Raw genomic sequence first — 14,621 nt, forward strand, 5'->3', positions numbered from 1 at the left:
TATGAAAATTTATTACGTATGATTTGTTTGGAGTATGTTTTTCAAGTGAGCTGAATATTCTTATTATGTTATCTCATTTCAACAGTGCTAATATATTACTGGACCAGAACTATGAGCCCAAGTTAGGTGACTTTGGTTTAGCAAGAGAAGGAAAGAGCCAGTCAACTAGTATGAAGGTAAGTTTATAATGTTTTGATATTTAGTTTGCAAGTTGTTCCAAAAGGTAGTAGACCTTTGTCTCCAGATTCATTCCACTATCAGTGAATTAATTCACCACCAAAGCCACGTCATTAGCTAGCAGCAACTGACCTTCCACATGAGTGTAAAACTATCTCCCTGTACAGTACAAATAGGTAATACACACACATGCAGGCACAGTTTTCTGATAAAAGAAAATTAAAGAGTAGGGGTCAGGCATCAACTTGCAAGGGGGGTACTACAGTGTGAGTATTAGCAGGATTTGTGATAGTGCGGTGAGCTACAAGTGAAGTGGCTGTCAAATTCCTTCCCAGGTCCTGGTATCTTTCTCTTTACTCAGCCTACATGTGGGTTGCTGGCATTCAATCCACAAGTACACTGAGTCACTCTCCTCTTACACATAACACTGATTGGACAAGGTAGCATCTGTGGAATCTGCTTTAAAGACCAGTTTGTCTTGTAGAGAGAAAGTCCTTCATAGATTTTGACATTCAATCTGAGCTCTTTTTCATATGCTGTATGATGGTTCTTATAAGTCTGACATCATATCCCAAGGAGCTTGGTTTTGGTTGATCTAAGATTTTTCAATATCACAACCTTCCATCTCAAAGAAAACCTGTTTGAAGTCAAGCAAGCCTTCTCAGAGATCAAGCAAATAACTTATTCTTTGAATGTACTTGAATGGTTAGTTTTTTGCCAAAATCGATTAAATCAAAAAGCTGACTCTGTTGTTATGAAGAAATACCTCGTCACAAGCAGCTGCAGTTAGCACTGCGAAAGAATCCTAGTGTTTCAGTTACCAATCTAACATGACGAGGGAAGGTATGGTCCTGGTGAACAACCCACATCAGTTAGTGGTTCATAAGTGATGGTCTTTGGGACACTAATTATGGTGATAATGATTTAGCAGATTGTAAATGTTAGCACTGGGAAAGTTCTTTTTTGTATCAATAATCCATCAGTGGTGACAGAAGAGATGAAGATATATGATTCACCAAAAATCAATAAGTACGCAATAAGCTGAGCTTTTACAGTGCACCAAATAAATAGTAATGTCTTTTCAGCAACAAATATGGATAGTATACCAGATAATTTTATTTTTATTTAACTTTTTTGATGTCACCAATATATAACAAATATTTTTTTAAATTTTTATGATAAACCCTGGTCATGGGGACTCCCTCCTAAATTTCCAGGGGTGTCCTGCTTAGTTATGAAAAGAAATAGTTCTAGAGAGCTATTTTGGCATATTTTTATTGGTGATGGTGCTCTCAAGAATTAGTATGGTAACTGTGAATTTGAGATAATTTTCTTAGTTTTGGAATAGAGGTCTTAAAGTCTGAAACCATCCAAATTATAGATGTTTCCTGACTCTAGATATCAAGATTTCAAAAGTTGGTAAATTTTCATTAGTTGTATAGGACAACTCTAGAAGCTATCGATAAAGAGTGAGAATAAGAATTGACCACACCTGATTAAAGAGACCAAGCTAGGTATTAAAAAAGTGTCCCTTGTTGGTAGGCCAAGCTGGACAAAATGCTGTATTTATGAGTGGAGTCATATTTAACACAGGTGTCTATGTACAGTAGTAAAAGAGATGGTCTGAAGCAACCATTATCTCTAACTTTTTCTATTGTTAATTTCTCTTTTGATCTTGGTAAATATTCTGGACTTTTGATGAATTCAATAAGAGATATTTCTCTTTTTGATAGGTATCGCGAGTCCATGGTACCAAACCATATCTTCCATCCGATTACTTACGGTCAAAAAAACTTTCAGTAAAAGTGGATACATATAGCTATGGTATTGTTCTTTTTGAAATGTGCACAGGACTGAGAGCATACGATGAAAAGAGAAAAGAAGGAGAAAAGTTTTTGGTAAGTCATTTTTTTTCTCTGTTGTTATTGAAATTGTAATACTTTACTGAGATATAAAGACATAAATAATTGATGTGTATGTATGAGGTATAGAGATTTAAAGGATTGACATGTAATATCATATTTGAAAGAAGCAAGACATTAAATGATTATTTTGTTATGAGCAGAAAGAGCTTGTGGATGATACCAGTGACAAGGAGCTGCTTAGAGATAAAAATGGAGTTGGGCCAGATGATGGAGTATTTAAGTTTCTTTTTGATATTGGGAAGGTGAGTATGCATTTATATTGCTTAAGGAAATTTTCATAATCTTAGCTTATTGTGTAAAGTATTAGTGAATAGTATCAACTATTAGCACATATTTTTTTGTGAATTATGGTAGTACAGCACCATACACCCTAGCAGAAAACCACGAGGGCCATCTTAGCATCCTGGTAGTAAGATATGTTTTGCATGAACCTTCATACCCCATTAGTCTCATTAACAAATAAGAAAACATCCTATGACAAGATGTTTCCAACATTGTTCCCACATTTTTTTACTTTGAATTAAGCATGCAAGATAATCATATATATCTCCAGCATTAATCTGTCCCCAGTCTTGTAAGCTATGGCTTACCTACCCCCAGTTCTTGCCATCACATGCAGATAAACTTAGGACTTACTGTTTCTCATGTGAATAACCTACATTGACCTCTTAGATGCTCATATCTTCGATATGAAAGGAAATGGATTCTTGAAGAGCCTTCTTTGCACCTGTTTTTCTTGTTATTATTGGTAAGCATCAGACCAAAACTGCTATATGCTGTGTGTTAAAGTGCAAGAATAGTCTCGTATATTGATGTGGCAAACTGGGATAGAGAGGGGGATGGTGATTTTTTTGTCTTGCCATATGTTTTGAATTAAGCTTAACATCTATGTTTTCCTGAAATTAGTGGAAAGTGTGGTCCAGCAGACTTCTGTATGGCCCTTTGGGTAATATTAGAGACCACACTCTTAAAGAAAGAAGCTTCTTTAAGCTTTAAGCTCAAGGATGTTTGCTTATATAATTTCCAATAAATCCATGTAATAGATATTTGTAATATCTCATTATTTAATTAATTTTTGTTTTTTTGAAGGAGCAATGTGACTGCCATTTGAAATTTCAAAAGAAATATAAGTAAGCGCAGTTTTTCTGGTTCTGTCAATAGCTTTAAAGTTAAATGTTTTTGTTTTGACAGTTTCTTGTGTGTGCTGGATTTATTTATTTGTAATATTTGACTTTCAAAAGAATTATCTCATTAGATTTTGAAAACTTTTAAAGACATTTTTCCCCAGCGTTGTGTGGAGATGGTAGCGTCACAACGTCCAGACATGGAAACAGTTTTTAATGAGCTACGTAATTATAGTTTGGTTCTGGAACAGATAGCCCAAGCAAGAAGTGAGCATACTTATAATTTTTATCATTAAAGCTAGACCTTCATAGTTATTTTGCTTATCTTATTTAACGTGATCAGTATTCTACAGTTCAAATGATATTCACTTACTCCATTTCATGAATCTTTATTATACTCAGTAGTGATTTCTTTACTTATTCCTAGGATGTATATTATTATAGTGTCCTTCCAAATTTGCTACTGCTTTTCAAGTATTTTAGAGACAAAACTTTATCAAATAAAAGTGTTCTCAGTAAGACATTTTAGATGATAAGTTGCCCATATAACTGAATGACTATCAATGATGTAATGACTGTTCACTTTGGATGCACATTAAATGCCTGAACTTGATATGCACTTATTGTCAGGTAATCAATGAATATCCCATGAACTCTCCCATACTATGATTTAATGTAATTTTTGCAAATGCACCACACACCAAACTTTACATATATTCACTAATTCCCTCTGCAAGGCATTATTCTCACTTATATATACCCATTCCATCTGTTTTTACCTCTATGTGTGTTAAACCTGTATTATTGTTCCCTCTCATCATGCTGAAATAGAATCTCAGTTTGTTGACCAATATATATTCTTTGCATATATCATTATCATGTCAGCACTATGTCAGAATATCATCTTCCATGATTTAGTAAGATGGTGTATACAGATTTTTAACCAGTCATTCATATTTCTTGATGCTTTCAAACACACCTCAGGAACACTTAATCTCTTGCTCCAGTATTTATTTTTGAATCCATTCCTGTCTACCTAATTCTGTTTCTTCAGTGTTTGTACTCTTAACACTCCATATCATAGACTCGGTAAAACTTTCACCTCGGCTTTCTCTTTTGTTTTCCTGTTACACTGAATTCATGTTTCACTCTCAGACAGACTCCCAGTATGTTAAACTGTACCTCCAAATAAGTTCCACCATTTTTGCATAATCATGTCTTTATCTTTTGTAACCATCCACAGGTTGCCAGCTGTATGTCTATCTTTCATCATCATTTTGGATATTTTCTTGACTGTTTCTTTATCTTTTCAAAGAAATTTTCTCATACGTGAATATTTTCTCATTCTAGTTCACCATTTCTCCTATAGCTCATTAGTGCTAGGGGGAACAGATGAAGAACACTTTTATTTGTTTACATCCCCTCTCTTTCATGTATAATTCCTTGAAACCTCATATTTGCAGCCAAGCTTCTGAGGCCATTCCTTGATTTCCGCTAACCATGTTACATGTGTGGTTTAGCCTATTGAAAGCATATCGCCTGCATATACCACATCACTCCACCAGTTCACTCTATTCCATGCATGCCTCTCACCTTCTTGTATGTTCAGGACCCATTAACTCAAAGAGCCTCTATTACTCCCATCTTTCCATCTCCTCAGTCTTTTCCATCCCCTTGCTTCTTCCACTTGAACCACATATATTCTGTTAGTCAGTCTTTGTCCATCGTCTCAGTATGACTAGACCGTTTCACCACACCCTGTTCAGTTCACTCTGTATACTTAGCTTACTATCACACCTTTCTCCTACAGTCTTGTCTTTCTCAGTCAGCTCCTCTCTCACCACTTTGACTTCATACATTGTATTACCAACACATCTACTCTCCTCATTTCTTTAACATTTAGGGCTCACAACTTGCATCTTTATAGCACCTTTGGGACTACTATACCATTAAATATACTTGCTTCAAACTCTTAGCATTATATTTCTTAGTGATAGTCAACAGTCAGATGTTCAGAGAGAATTCTGCATGGTTTATTGACAGTAAGACAAATTTTTCAACTCGCTCCTATTGTGAAATGATCATTCGTTTTTTCTGTAATTTTAATCAGTTTAAGAACATGAGCATCATAAAAGATTGCCTTAATGTAATTTGTATGATTTTTCTTTCAGAAATCTCCCATGGTGAAACAGTCTCAGTAGTTTCCTCGCCACACATGCTGCAACTTTGTTATGACACTGCTAAGTCTCTGCAATCACCATCACTGTCTCCCACTACTCAACCATCCCTTCCTCACTTCATCCACCCATCTTCATCTCCTTCTGCTGCCACAATGCACCCAGCCTACCAGTCCCCACCATCTCCATCAATCATTCCACCACGTTCACCTGTGCCACCAATTTTACCCTCAAATTCACCTATCCCCCCACATTACACTCAGCGCCCAGCTGTGCATGCAAATGTTCCAGGATTAGTTGCCAATGGGTCACTTGCTTATCATCCACGAAGGCTACATTTTGGTGCAGCACCTAGTTGGCAACAAGGAACTGGAGGCAACATGGTATATGGAATGAGTCCTACACATCCTGTTGGGCCACAGTTCCATTCACCTCACATGAGCAGAGACCCACCAAGCTATAGTGAAACCATATCACAAGGACCTGTGGGTGCAGTAGGAGGAATGGTTGGTGTATCTCCAGTGATACCAGAACTCTCTGGACTCTGTATCAATGAAGGACATTCTAAAGTTAGCAGCAATGGTTCAGAGTCCTCACAAAGTGACTTAGGTTACTCTGATACAAGTTTAACTGCCAGTACAACTCAGAATGTTAGTACAGTCAATGGTTCTCACATGTTTCCTCAAAGGACAGTGACTGAGACCAGGTTGCCTGCAGTTATACCGACTGTCATCACTCAGCATCAGGAAACTTCTATAAGGGAAACTGGTGCAGCATCTGCATTGCCATTGTTGACAGAATTGGGCAATAGCTCCATTTCTGAATCACCTTCTAGCTTATTGTCTAATTCTCCTAAGAAACCTTCTGCAGCAAAAAAGAAGTTATCATTATTTGGTTGATCTTTTTTATCATGGTACATGCAAACTGTTCATTAATATATGTGTGAAAGTATAGCCTTCACTCTTTTTTTTCAGTTTGAGAAAATAGGACTTCAGTACTAAAGTTTCATTAGCGTGTAAGTGCAGGTGTATCCCTTACACTGTAACTAATTTAAGCAAGATTAGACAAAAAGATGAACCAGATGTAACTGTAAGTAGTGGTAAGTTGTCATGATGGTGCCATTGTGTCTCGTATTAGTTCTGCTCTTGTGGTTTGTTTTCCCATTAGAACTTATTATTATTCATGTGAATACTTTGCAATTACCTCAGAAAAGTTGTTTCTGCAAAAGGGAGAAATCTAATGGGTAAAAATCCATGAGTTCCATAGGCAAGTTTAGAATATAATAAATAGCTATTGTCAGTTACATTGTTTACATTTAGTTTATGAAAACCTCAAGTTTAGTTGTTGAATATTGCCCTCAAAGTCAGTTTTTTCAGATTGACTTAATAAATCTCTTTCATCAATTTATAATATTTTTGTTTATAATGCTGTTTCTAGAGTATTTCCCATTATAACCATAGAAAGCTCAGTGGGGCCAGCTAAAGAATCGACATGGGTGAATGAGGCTTTTTTCCCTCTATTCTTGGCACAATCATGTTTATATGGGAAACAAAAAGAATCCTGAAAGAAAAAGAAAAAAAAGAATCATTTATGCATTGTGTATGACGTGGAAAGAAAATGATAGAAAAGTGGGATGCATAAGGTTGCTGACTAGGTAATTAGTTTGAAGGGAAAGCCAGCCTCCCATTTTTACCCCCTGCCTGGCTACAGGCCTTTGCCTTTCACTTTGTGTATTCATTTTATCTTTTGTGATGATTAAAATCTATACATAATCATGAAACTAAATTTTCCAAATAATTTTTTGAAAGATTTCTGGGTTTTCCCACTCTTTTTTTTGTTTGTATATATCATTATCTCAGGATCAAGTTCAATTGAAGGGTCTTGGTGTTATCTAGGACCTCTCTAAAGGCTCCTGCAGCCTAAGGCTCCACTACTTTAAGTAACAGGGAAATGTAAACTCCTTTGAAGTGAGAGGTTCTTTAACAAGACTGCACTAACAATGATACAGCCTCGCCAAAGGTGACTTTTCACTCATGTTGTAACCTTGAGCAATCGGAATCTGGTAACACCTAGTTTTCTGCTTAATCCAAGAGACACCACTTTTTTAAGTTTCTCTGCTTTTAGTCAGCTGATCATTGTATTTTTCATTATAGCTCCATACATAATTAGATTCAGTATTTATGTTCTGACATGGAATTAAGCTTCATTATAGCATTATTATAATTATATAGGCTTTATATCTGTGTTTTCTTATGTTACAAACCATTAAATTATTCACATGTAACCAACATGGGAGAGTAACTGACCTGATATATCTAAGATAGTAGGCTACTTTATTGTGTTTACTTTTTTGAAACATTCATACATGTGAAGTATGGATTGTATTACCATTTTTTCATGTAATATTTTGTATGAATGCAATTTTGTAAGTAATTTTCAACGAAATACGAGATTCACAAAATCTTATCATAGAACAGAATCTAGAATTATCAGTTGAACAAGGAATTCCCTTTTGTATATTATGAAGGATTTTAAGATATTTTATTGATGGACTTTTTAAATTCTTTTGCACAAGGGGGGCAGTGTACATTCAGTATAGTTCACAGTAAACTATTACATGGGTAAGATGATGGCATGAAGATTTAAATAAAATACCACATGGTTGAGGAACTGTACCCTTTTATTGAAAACTAGTTTTCAAATTGTCCATGAAAACTGATAAAAATTACACAGTGAAATATGTACAATTTTACTCCCATATCTTGAATAAATTCTAGACCCATCGCCCTTGCATGCCAGTCACTTCAGGTGTGGAAGGTATTACTGTAGTTGCGTTTCTAAGAATGCTGATGTCTGAAATATCTTTATGTGTATGAAACTGTATCTCTGGATATGCTGATGCTCATGTGTTCGATATAGCTTGAAGCTAATAACATTCCAAACATTTTGCCAGTTTCTTAAGGTTTGTTTCATAAGTAAATTAAAAATCACTATTACTTTTATACTTAATTGCCGTCTTCTGTGTTAGCAAGGTAGCGCAGGGAAACAGATGAAAGAATGTCCCAACCCACCCACATACATGTATATACATAAATGCCCACTCATGCCCATATACATACCAATACATTTCACTGTATACATGCTCTGACATATACATATATACACGTACATATTTATACTTGCTGCCTTCATCCATTCCCGTCGCCACCCCACCAGACATGAAATAGCACACACCCTCCCCCTCTGCGAGGTAGCGCTAGGAAAAGACAAAATGTATGTGAAAAAACTTAGGATTTTAGTGAAGAGTAAATACAACATTGAGAGTACTCACCAAAGTTTTTTTGGAAAATGGCTGTGATGCATTAACTGAATTGGTACTAAACATTAATTACGTGCCTTATAGTAAGTAATTTTTTGTAGTATCTTGTACAAAAATGTTTTTACTAAAGTTTTAATCTCTGCAGATGAGAAATATCCTATGTAAATGTGATTGCAGTTGAGATCACCCCTTTTGTAATAGTATGGATAGTATTATTAGTTTTTATTATTTTAGCTAAACAATTCTCCAAGAGTCTATAATTCCCATTTATCTGTCTACTGTCTCAACATACTTGATTCTTTAGTCTTCTTTTCATTTGATGTATTTGTACTTTGTTATGAGTATACTTATGTATATCCTTTTATTCCTATATAATATTTCCTCCTGTAATAGAAAGTAGTTCACACAGAATTTCCACACATTCATATTGTGAAGGTCATGAAAAAACATTAAATGAAAGCCAAAACAGTATTAGAATTTAAGAATTGTAAGAGAGGTTTGGGGAAGATTCTGTTTGCACTATCATTCTTTAAATGCCATATGAAGAAGATATGGTGGATTATTTCCTTCTTAACATGTATCAAAAATGATTAGATTCTTTATTTAGATCTAGAGTAGTATACTTCATCTAATTTTGAGATCTGTGTTGAAATTGGTCCCTAATTTGCATGTTACATTTTGTTTATTGTTATGCAGAGAAATTACCTGTACTTGCAGGGTTATTTTGAAATGTTATAATGTTACAAACATGGTTTCAAATGCTTCATATGTAAGAAGAAAATGGTACAGAAAAAAAGAGATGGCAGTACTCAAGTGTAGCTCTCCATGTAAAAAGTATGAAAAATGAATGACTCATTGTTTTCATACCCCACTTTAGCAGATCTGTACAGTACTGATAATGTGTAATAGGGTTTTCCTTAGATTAAAGAGGAAATAATTTTTCATTTGTAAAGTATGAGATTCACAATTTCCTACCTGTGTGCACTGGTAGTGAATTTTATATTCATGGTACAACATATCTTAATTTCTATTGTGTGCTGTGTTTGCAATGGTTCTCAAGATATTTCATTGGGAAAATTCATTCCGGAGATTCCCAACACTACCTCATTAATGCTAGAAAAGGTGAAAGGGTATAAGAAAAAGGGATATTCAAATGACTGAATTTACATAAACTTTATAGGCCACACAAACTTTTTTCACTTTTAACTATAAGTTTCTTGTCTAAAAAAAAATATGCATCTCATTAATATAATATTCCACAACCATGTTTTCATTTAATGTCTTACTGCATTACTCAGGACTATTTGCCAGTTTGTACAAGCAGGCTTAAAAAATTCTATAAAATATATGACTATTACCCGAGGACATTCAACCTAAATATAATACCAATTCTCGTATATTAAACCATTAACCCAACCTCAAATAGATCTATGTTTCCTCATAAAGTGAACATCATACATATCAACAGTTTGTGCTTCTGCGCCGGAATTTGAGTTTCAGATGATCCTTGGCAGTAGTATGGGATGCTTAAGGCCTCATCATACAATAACTATGAATTTATTCTTCAATTACACTTTTAGCCATGGTGTGGGCAGGATTTTATGAATAGACTGCATAGTGTAGATAACCAAGCAGTACTTGCACAAAAAAAATAAAGTCTATTGATTCAGATGATAATCTATTTTAACATGATGAAAAGAACTAAGTGCATAAACTATATAAACAAGATGATGACAGTTATGTTGACACCATAGGGTTCAGCACTATCCCTGCAATATGCTCCCAACAGAAGATTTTATTCATTAGTTTCTCCAGTTATAAGTTGAGGCCTTTTTCACTTGTTTCTCTGTTTTCTTATGATGCTCAAAGACCTCAAGGATTTCAATTCAAACGTAATATCTTTAACATCCTATCCACTTCTGTGAAATGGCACTTTCCATTTAAAAAAAGGATAGCTTTGTGGGTAGTGTTGTTATGGAACCTGACACAACACAAACCAGTTCTGTATTTGTTGTGAAGAACACATTGATGACATGGCCTCATTAGAGGAAAAGAATTTCTAAATTTCACGTAAGAGTTAGTGGGTTTCAATACCCTACTCTTGTTTGAAAAACATCAGAAATACACCTTTAAACTCAATTTACTTAAATTCATTATATTCTGTATTTACAGTACATAACAAGCAAAGTTTATGAGAACTGGGACCCTCAGATATTTCTAGGGATGGGAAATTCAGATATATCTAGGTTAAGATGATTTGGACATAAACTCTCTAAAAAAGTGAAACTGAGAAATTTCATTCATGACTTTCAAATCTGCATAGAATGGCTCGACTATAAAAAACAATGTGCGGAATTGCTCAATCATAAAAAACCATTCATTAAGACTTCCATATGCCAAACTAATAAAGTATACTTGTGATGCATAAGACAAACTAAGTTACTCTACAACAGGAAGTCTTGTTTTATCTTCTTCCTGGTTATCTTTGCCACCCAAAGTCACTGATTAAGTCTCTCACCCTGTGCTCTAGACAGCTCCTCCCTCTCTCTTCTGTATCTTTTTAGTGTCTGCTCTGTTCTTTTCTGGGCAATATGACCTTTCTTGCTCATCTTATGTCTTGGACCTGATACTGTGACTCTCTTCTGGATTAAATCCATGATGTCAATCTGTAGAACAAATTCAAAAAGAAAATACATTCATAAAATTAAAAAAGTATTCAGGTATCATGAATATAGATAGTTACTTTGACAACATTTATATTCAAAAGTTGTTAACCTCACCCAAAAAACCTTGTAATTTTGTTTTGTTCTGCTTTTATATTGAGAAGGTAAAGTATGTTCACCAGGAAAATCATGGTCAGGACTTCCTAATCCTTGGTGTTTCCAGTGAGGTGGCAATGGCCTTTGCCACCCATCGCTATCCAATCAACTCTCCCTTGCAGGCCTTTCACCCTCCTGTATGCTCAGGCACCAACCAGTCAAAATATTTTTCACTCCATCCTTACATCTCCAGTCTGGTCTTCCCCTTCTCCTCCACTTTTGACTCAATCATTCTCTTTGTCAACCCCTCCATATTCATTCTCTTCATATGTTTAAATCGTTTTGGGACATCTTCTTCGGCCCTAACATAAGCTTTCTCCAGATCCATTTTTAAGTGCCAAATATAAGTCACTCTTTCTCCAAGGTGACTAAGAGGGACAGAAGCATGGGACTGGAAATCCTTCCCTCCTGTATCATCACTTTTTAAAAGTAGGTACTGAAGGAGAAAAGCAAGAAATTCTCCTCCAAAGCTCTGTTCCTGATGCTACCAAGAAGGGAAATGCAAATACATAAAAAACAAAAGGACAGTGTCTCAAATCTTTTATATGTTTTACACTCTATTCAATAACAATAACTTCTTCATACATCATGAATTACAAGAAATATATTCAGCAATGAATTAATGCCAATCTGATGAAACAACACATGACAATATACAATGGGAAAGTTTCACATACTTACCAAATCTGGAATATGTACATAACGAATCTTTCGACCCATAACATGAAAGTTATCCAGCCTAACCATTTTCCCATTCCCATCAGTGTATCTGGCATCTGTCATCTCTATATTCATTTTCCTGAAAAGTACCACAGAATGTACTACATTTTGGTTTTAAAGCATATATAAAAAGTTGTGCGCAGGAGGATGGATGTGCTGGAAATGAGATGTTTGAGGACAATGTGTGGTGTGAGGTGGTTTGATCGAGTAAGTAACGTAAGGGTAAGAGAGATGTGTGGAAATAAAAAGAGCGTGGTTGAGAGAGCAGAAGAGGGTGTTTTGAAATGGTTTGGGCACATGGAGAGAATGAGTGAGGAAAGATTGACCAAGAGGATATATGTGTCGGAGGTGGAGGGAACGAGGAGAAGAGGGAGACCAAATTGGAGGTGGAAAGATGGAGTGAAAAGGATTTTGTGTGATCGGGGCCTGAACATGCAGGAGGGTGAAAGGAGGGCAAGGAATAGAGTGAATTGGAGCGATGTGGTATACAGGGGTTGACGTGCTGTCAGTGGATTGAATCAAGGCATGTGAAGCGTCTGGGGTAAACCATGCAAAGCTGTGTAGGTATGTATATTTGCGTGTGTGGACGTATGTATATACATGTGTATGGGGGGGGGGGGTTGGGCCATTTCTTTCGTCTGTTTCCTTGCGCTACCTCGCAAACGCGGGAGACAGCGACAAAGTATAATAATAAAAATGAATGCCAAAAGTGCTGTATAAAAACAGTATTAATGATAGGAAAACAAGTAGATTTACTGCACAGACAACATTTTGAGAGCATAAAAACCAACTACAGACTTTTCAGACAAAATTACTATGAATTACAAAAAAATGGATAAGCATAATAAGAGACCATGACCAGAGTAATGCAGTGTCACATTTTACATCATTTCTTCTTGATGCTGTGTACAAATAATTGCAAAAAACACTTACGCATCAACGTCAGTAATCAATCCCGAAACAAATGCATCATTATGTAGTTCAACAGTTGTCTTCCATCCTTTTAATCCCATGACCAAACAAGTCAAGGTGTTAATTTCTCTGTGGCGACTGCGTGCAAAGAGACCCATTATTTGATGATAAAATCTGCAATGATAGATCGTAAAAACAGTTAATCTCAGGATAAAAAAATAATGAGGCAATTTTTCCTAATATAAATTACCTAAATAGTGGGCTTACCCTTATCACACATAATACCTTATATCAGCTCAAAACAGTGTTATGTAATCCACTGATGTCAATCAAGATCCACTGACTAGAATAAGGCACCCATAAACAGAGAAGTTATAAAACTTAATACTACAAATCAAGTTCCACAAATGTTATAGTATTCTAAACATACATATTATACTAGAACTGCATAATGTGATCAGTCAATGTTGCTCCAATGGTTGACATGGATGAAAGCCAAACACGATTTTTACATGTTCCACCTGTGTTTATATCATATTATTTTCCTGACATTTACAACTGTCACCACTAGAGCCTCACTCAATATTGCAAGGCACATTGTTTGATAAAAAAAAAAAAAAAGGATCTGAGTCTGCTTTCTTGGTTTTTCTATTAAACAGCAGAGAAAAGAGTTTCTACCACTGATATACAATTAACAATTGATTACACATCAAGATCATTAGCACCTATGGAGTAAGGGGCTAATGGTCTTCATGTATATGCAAATAATTTCTAATTCTTCTATACTAGTGTTAGCACATATACTCAGCTCTTTAATATTAGTAGTATGGAAGAAATTTAACTCGTAACTAATTCAAAAGTAATTTTGTATTCAATTATAGCTATTCTTGATCATGAGGACTACAGTTAAAATAACTATGAAGAATTATACCTTATTTCCGATCTTCAATAAAACTTACATGTATATTTGGTTAATCAAACTCACTCTCCAATACAAATATGTTAATCTTTCGCAAATTGATTAGAATTGCAAGATAATATGACTGGATGTACCATGGCTTTAAAGGTTACTCCATTCATCAAAAAAGATTTACATACGCGTTTTGACCATTAGGTCGAAAGTTTTTCGGTCAATCTGGCAGATTCAAACTATTTAAGCAAGAGATAACATCAAATCAGCTTAAATAATACCTTTATTTTATTGAAGGCAAAAGTCAGTTTTGCGTCCCACCAACACACCAGTTTGTTGACATGTGATGAACTATTGACATATCATCATCTTACCAAAACATCGAAACATGAACTATATATTATTACATAAAATATCATTGATAACGACATGAGAAATATCTAAGAAGAAATATGATTTATGTTAAACTTTATCTATTCGATTTGACAGCTGCTATGGTGATAAAATTCACCTCATGAATATAAGTTACAGATGATCC

At 35.1% G+C, this 14,621-nt stretch overlaps 2 protein-coding genes across 3 annotated transcripts in view; one reads left to right on the forward strand and one right to left on the reverse strand.

The window, feature by feature from the left end:
• LOC139755641 (uncharacterized) overlaps positions 1-9,570 on the forward strand; it is a 78,477-nt gene extending 68,907 nt beyond the window's left edge. For both annotated transcript variants that reach the window (XM_071674250.1, XM_071674249.1), the window contains 5 exons: positions 86-176; positions 1,911-2,075; positions 2,243-2,344; positions 3,391-3,493; positions 5,398-9,570. In XM_071674250.1, coding sequence (XP_071530351.1) covers positions 86-176; positions 1,911-2,075; positions 2,243-2,344; positions 3,391-3,493; positions 5,398-6,302 — 1,366 coding nt within the window. In that variant the 3' untranslated portion in view covers positions 6,303-9,570. The remainder of the gene's footprint in view (positions 1-85; positions 177-1,910; positions 2,076-2,242; positions 2,345-3,390; positions 3,494-5,397) is intronic.
• Positions 9,571-9,884: 314 nt separating this feature from the next.
• Positions 9,885-14,436, reverse strand: Lsm10 (U7 small nuclear RNA associated Lsm10). The gene is made up of 4 exons (XM_071674256.1): positions 14,365-14,436; positions 13,195-13,347; positions 12,223-12,340; positions 9,885-11,388 (listed from the first exon to the last, which is right to left on the reverse strand). Exons 2-4 carry the CDS (start codon positions 13,329-13,331, stop codon positions 11,221-11,223), a joined length of 423 nt encoding a protein of 140 aa, XP_071530357.1. The 5' UTR covers positions 13,332-13,347; positions 14,365-14,436; the 3' UTR covers positions 9,885-11,220.
• Positions 14,437-14,621: the final 185 nt, after the last annotated feature.

This window comes from Panulirus ornatus, chromosome 19, assembly GCF_036320965.1.
Source record: "Panulirus ornatus isolate Po-2019 chromosome 19, ASM3632096v1, whole genome shotgun sequence".
In the NCBI taxonomy this organism is placed as follows: Eukaryota; Metazoa; Arthropoda; class Malacostraca; order Decapoda; family Palinuridae; genus Panulirus; species Panulirus ornatus.

Coding starts and splice junctions, on each gene's coding strand:
- Lsm10 (XM_071674256.1), bottom strand. CDS start 13,331: ATGGGTCTCTTTGCACGCAGTCGCCACAGAGAAATTAACACCTTGACT. Junction 12,341..13,194: donor TTGATTACTGACGTTGATGC/GTAAGTGTTTTT, acceptor GGTACTTTTCAG/GAAAATGAATATAGAGATGA. Junction 11,389..12,222: donor ATGTACATATTCCAGATTTG/GTAAGTATGTGA, acceptor TTTGTTCTACAG/ATTGACATCATGGATTTAAT.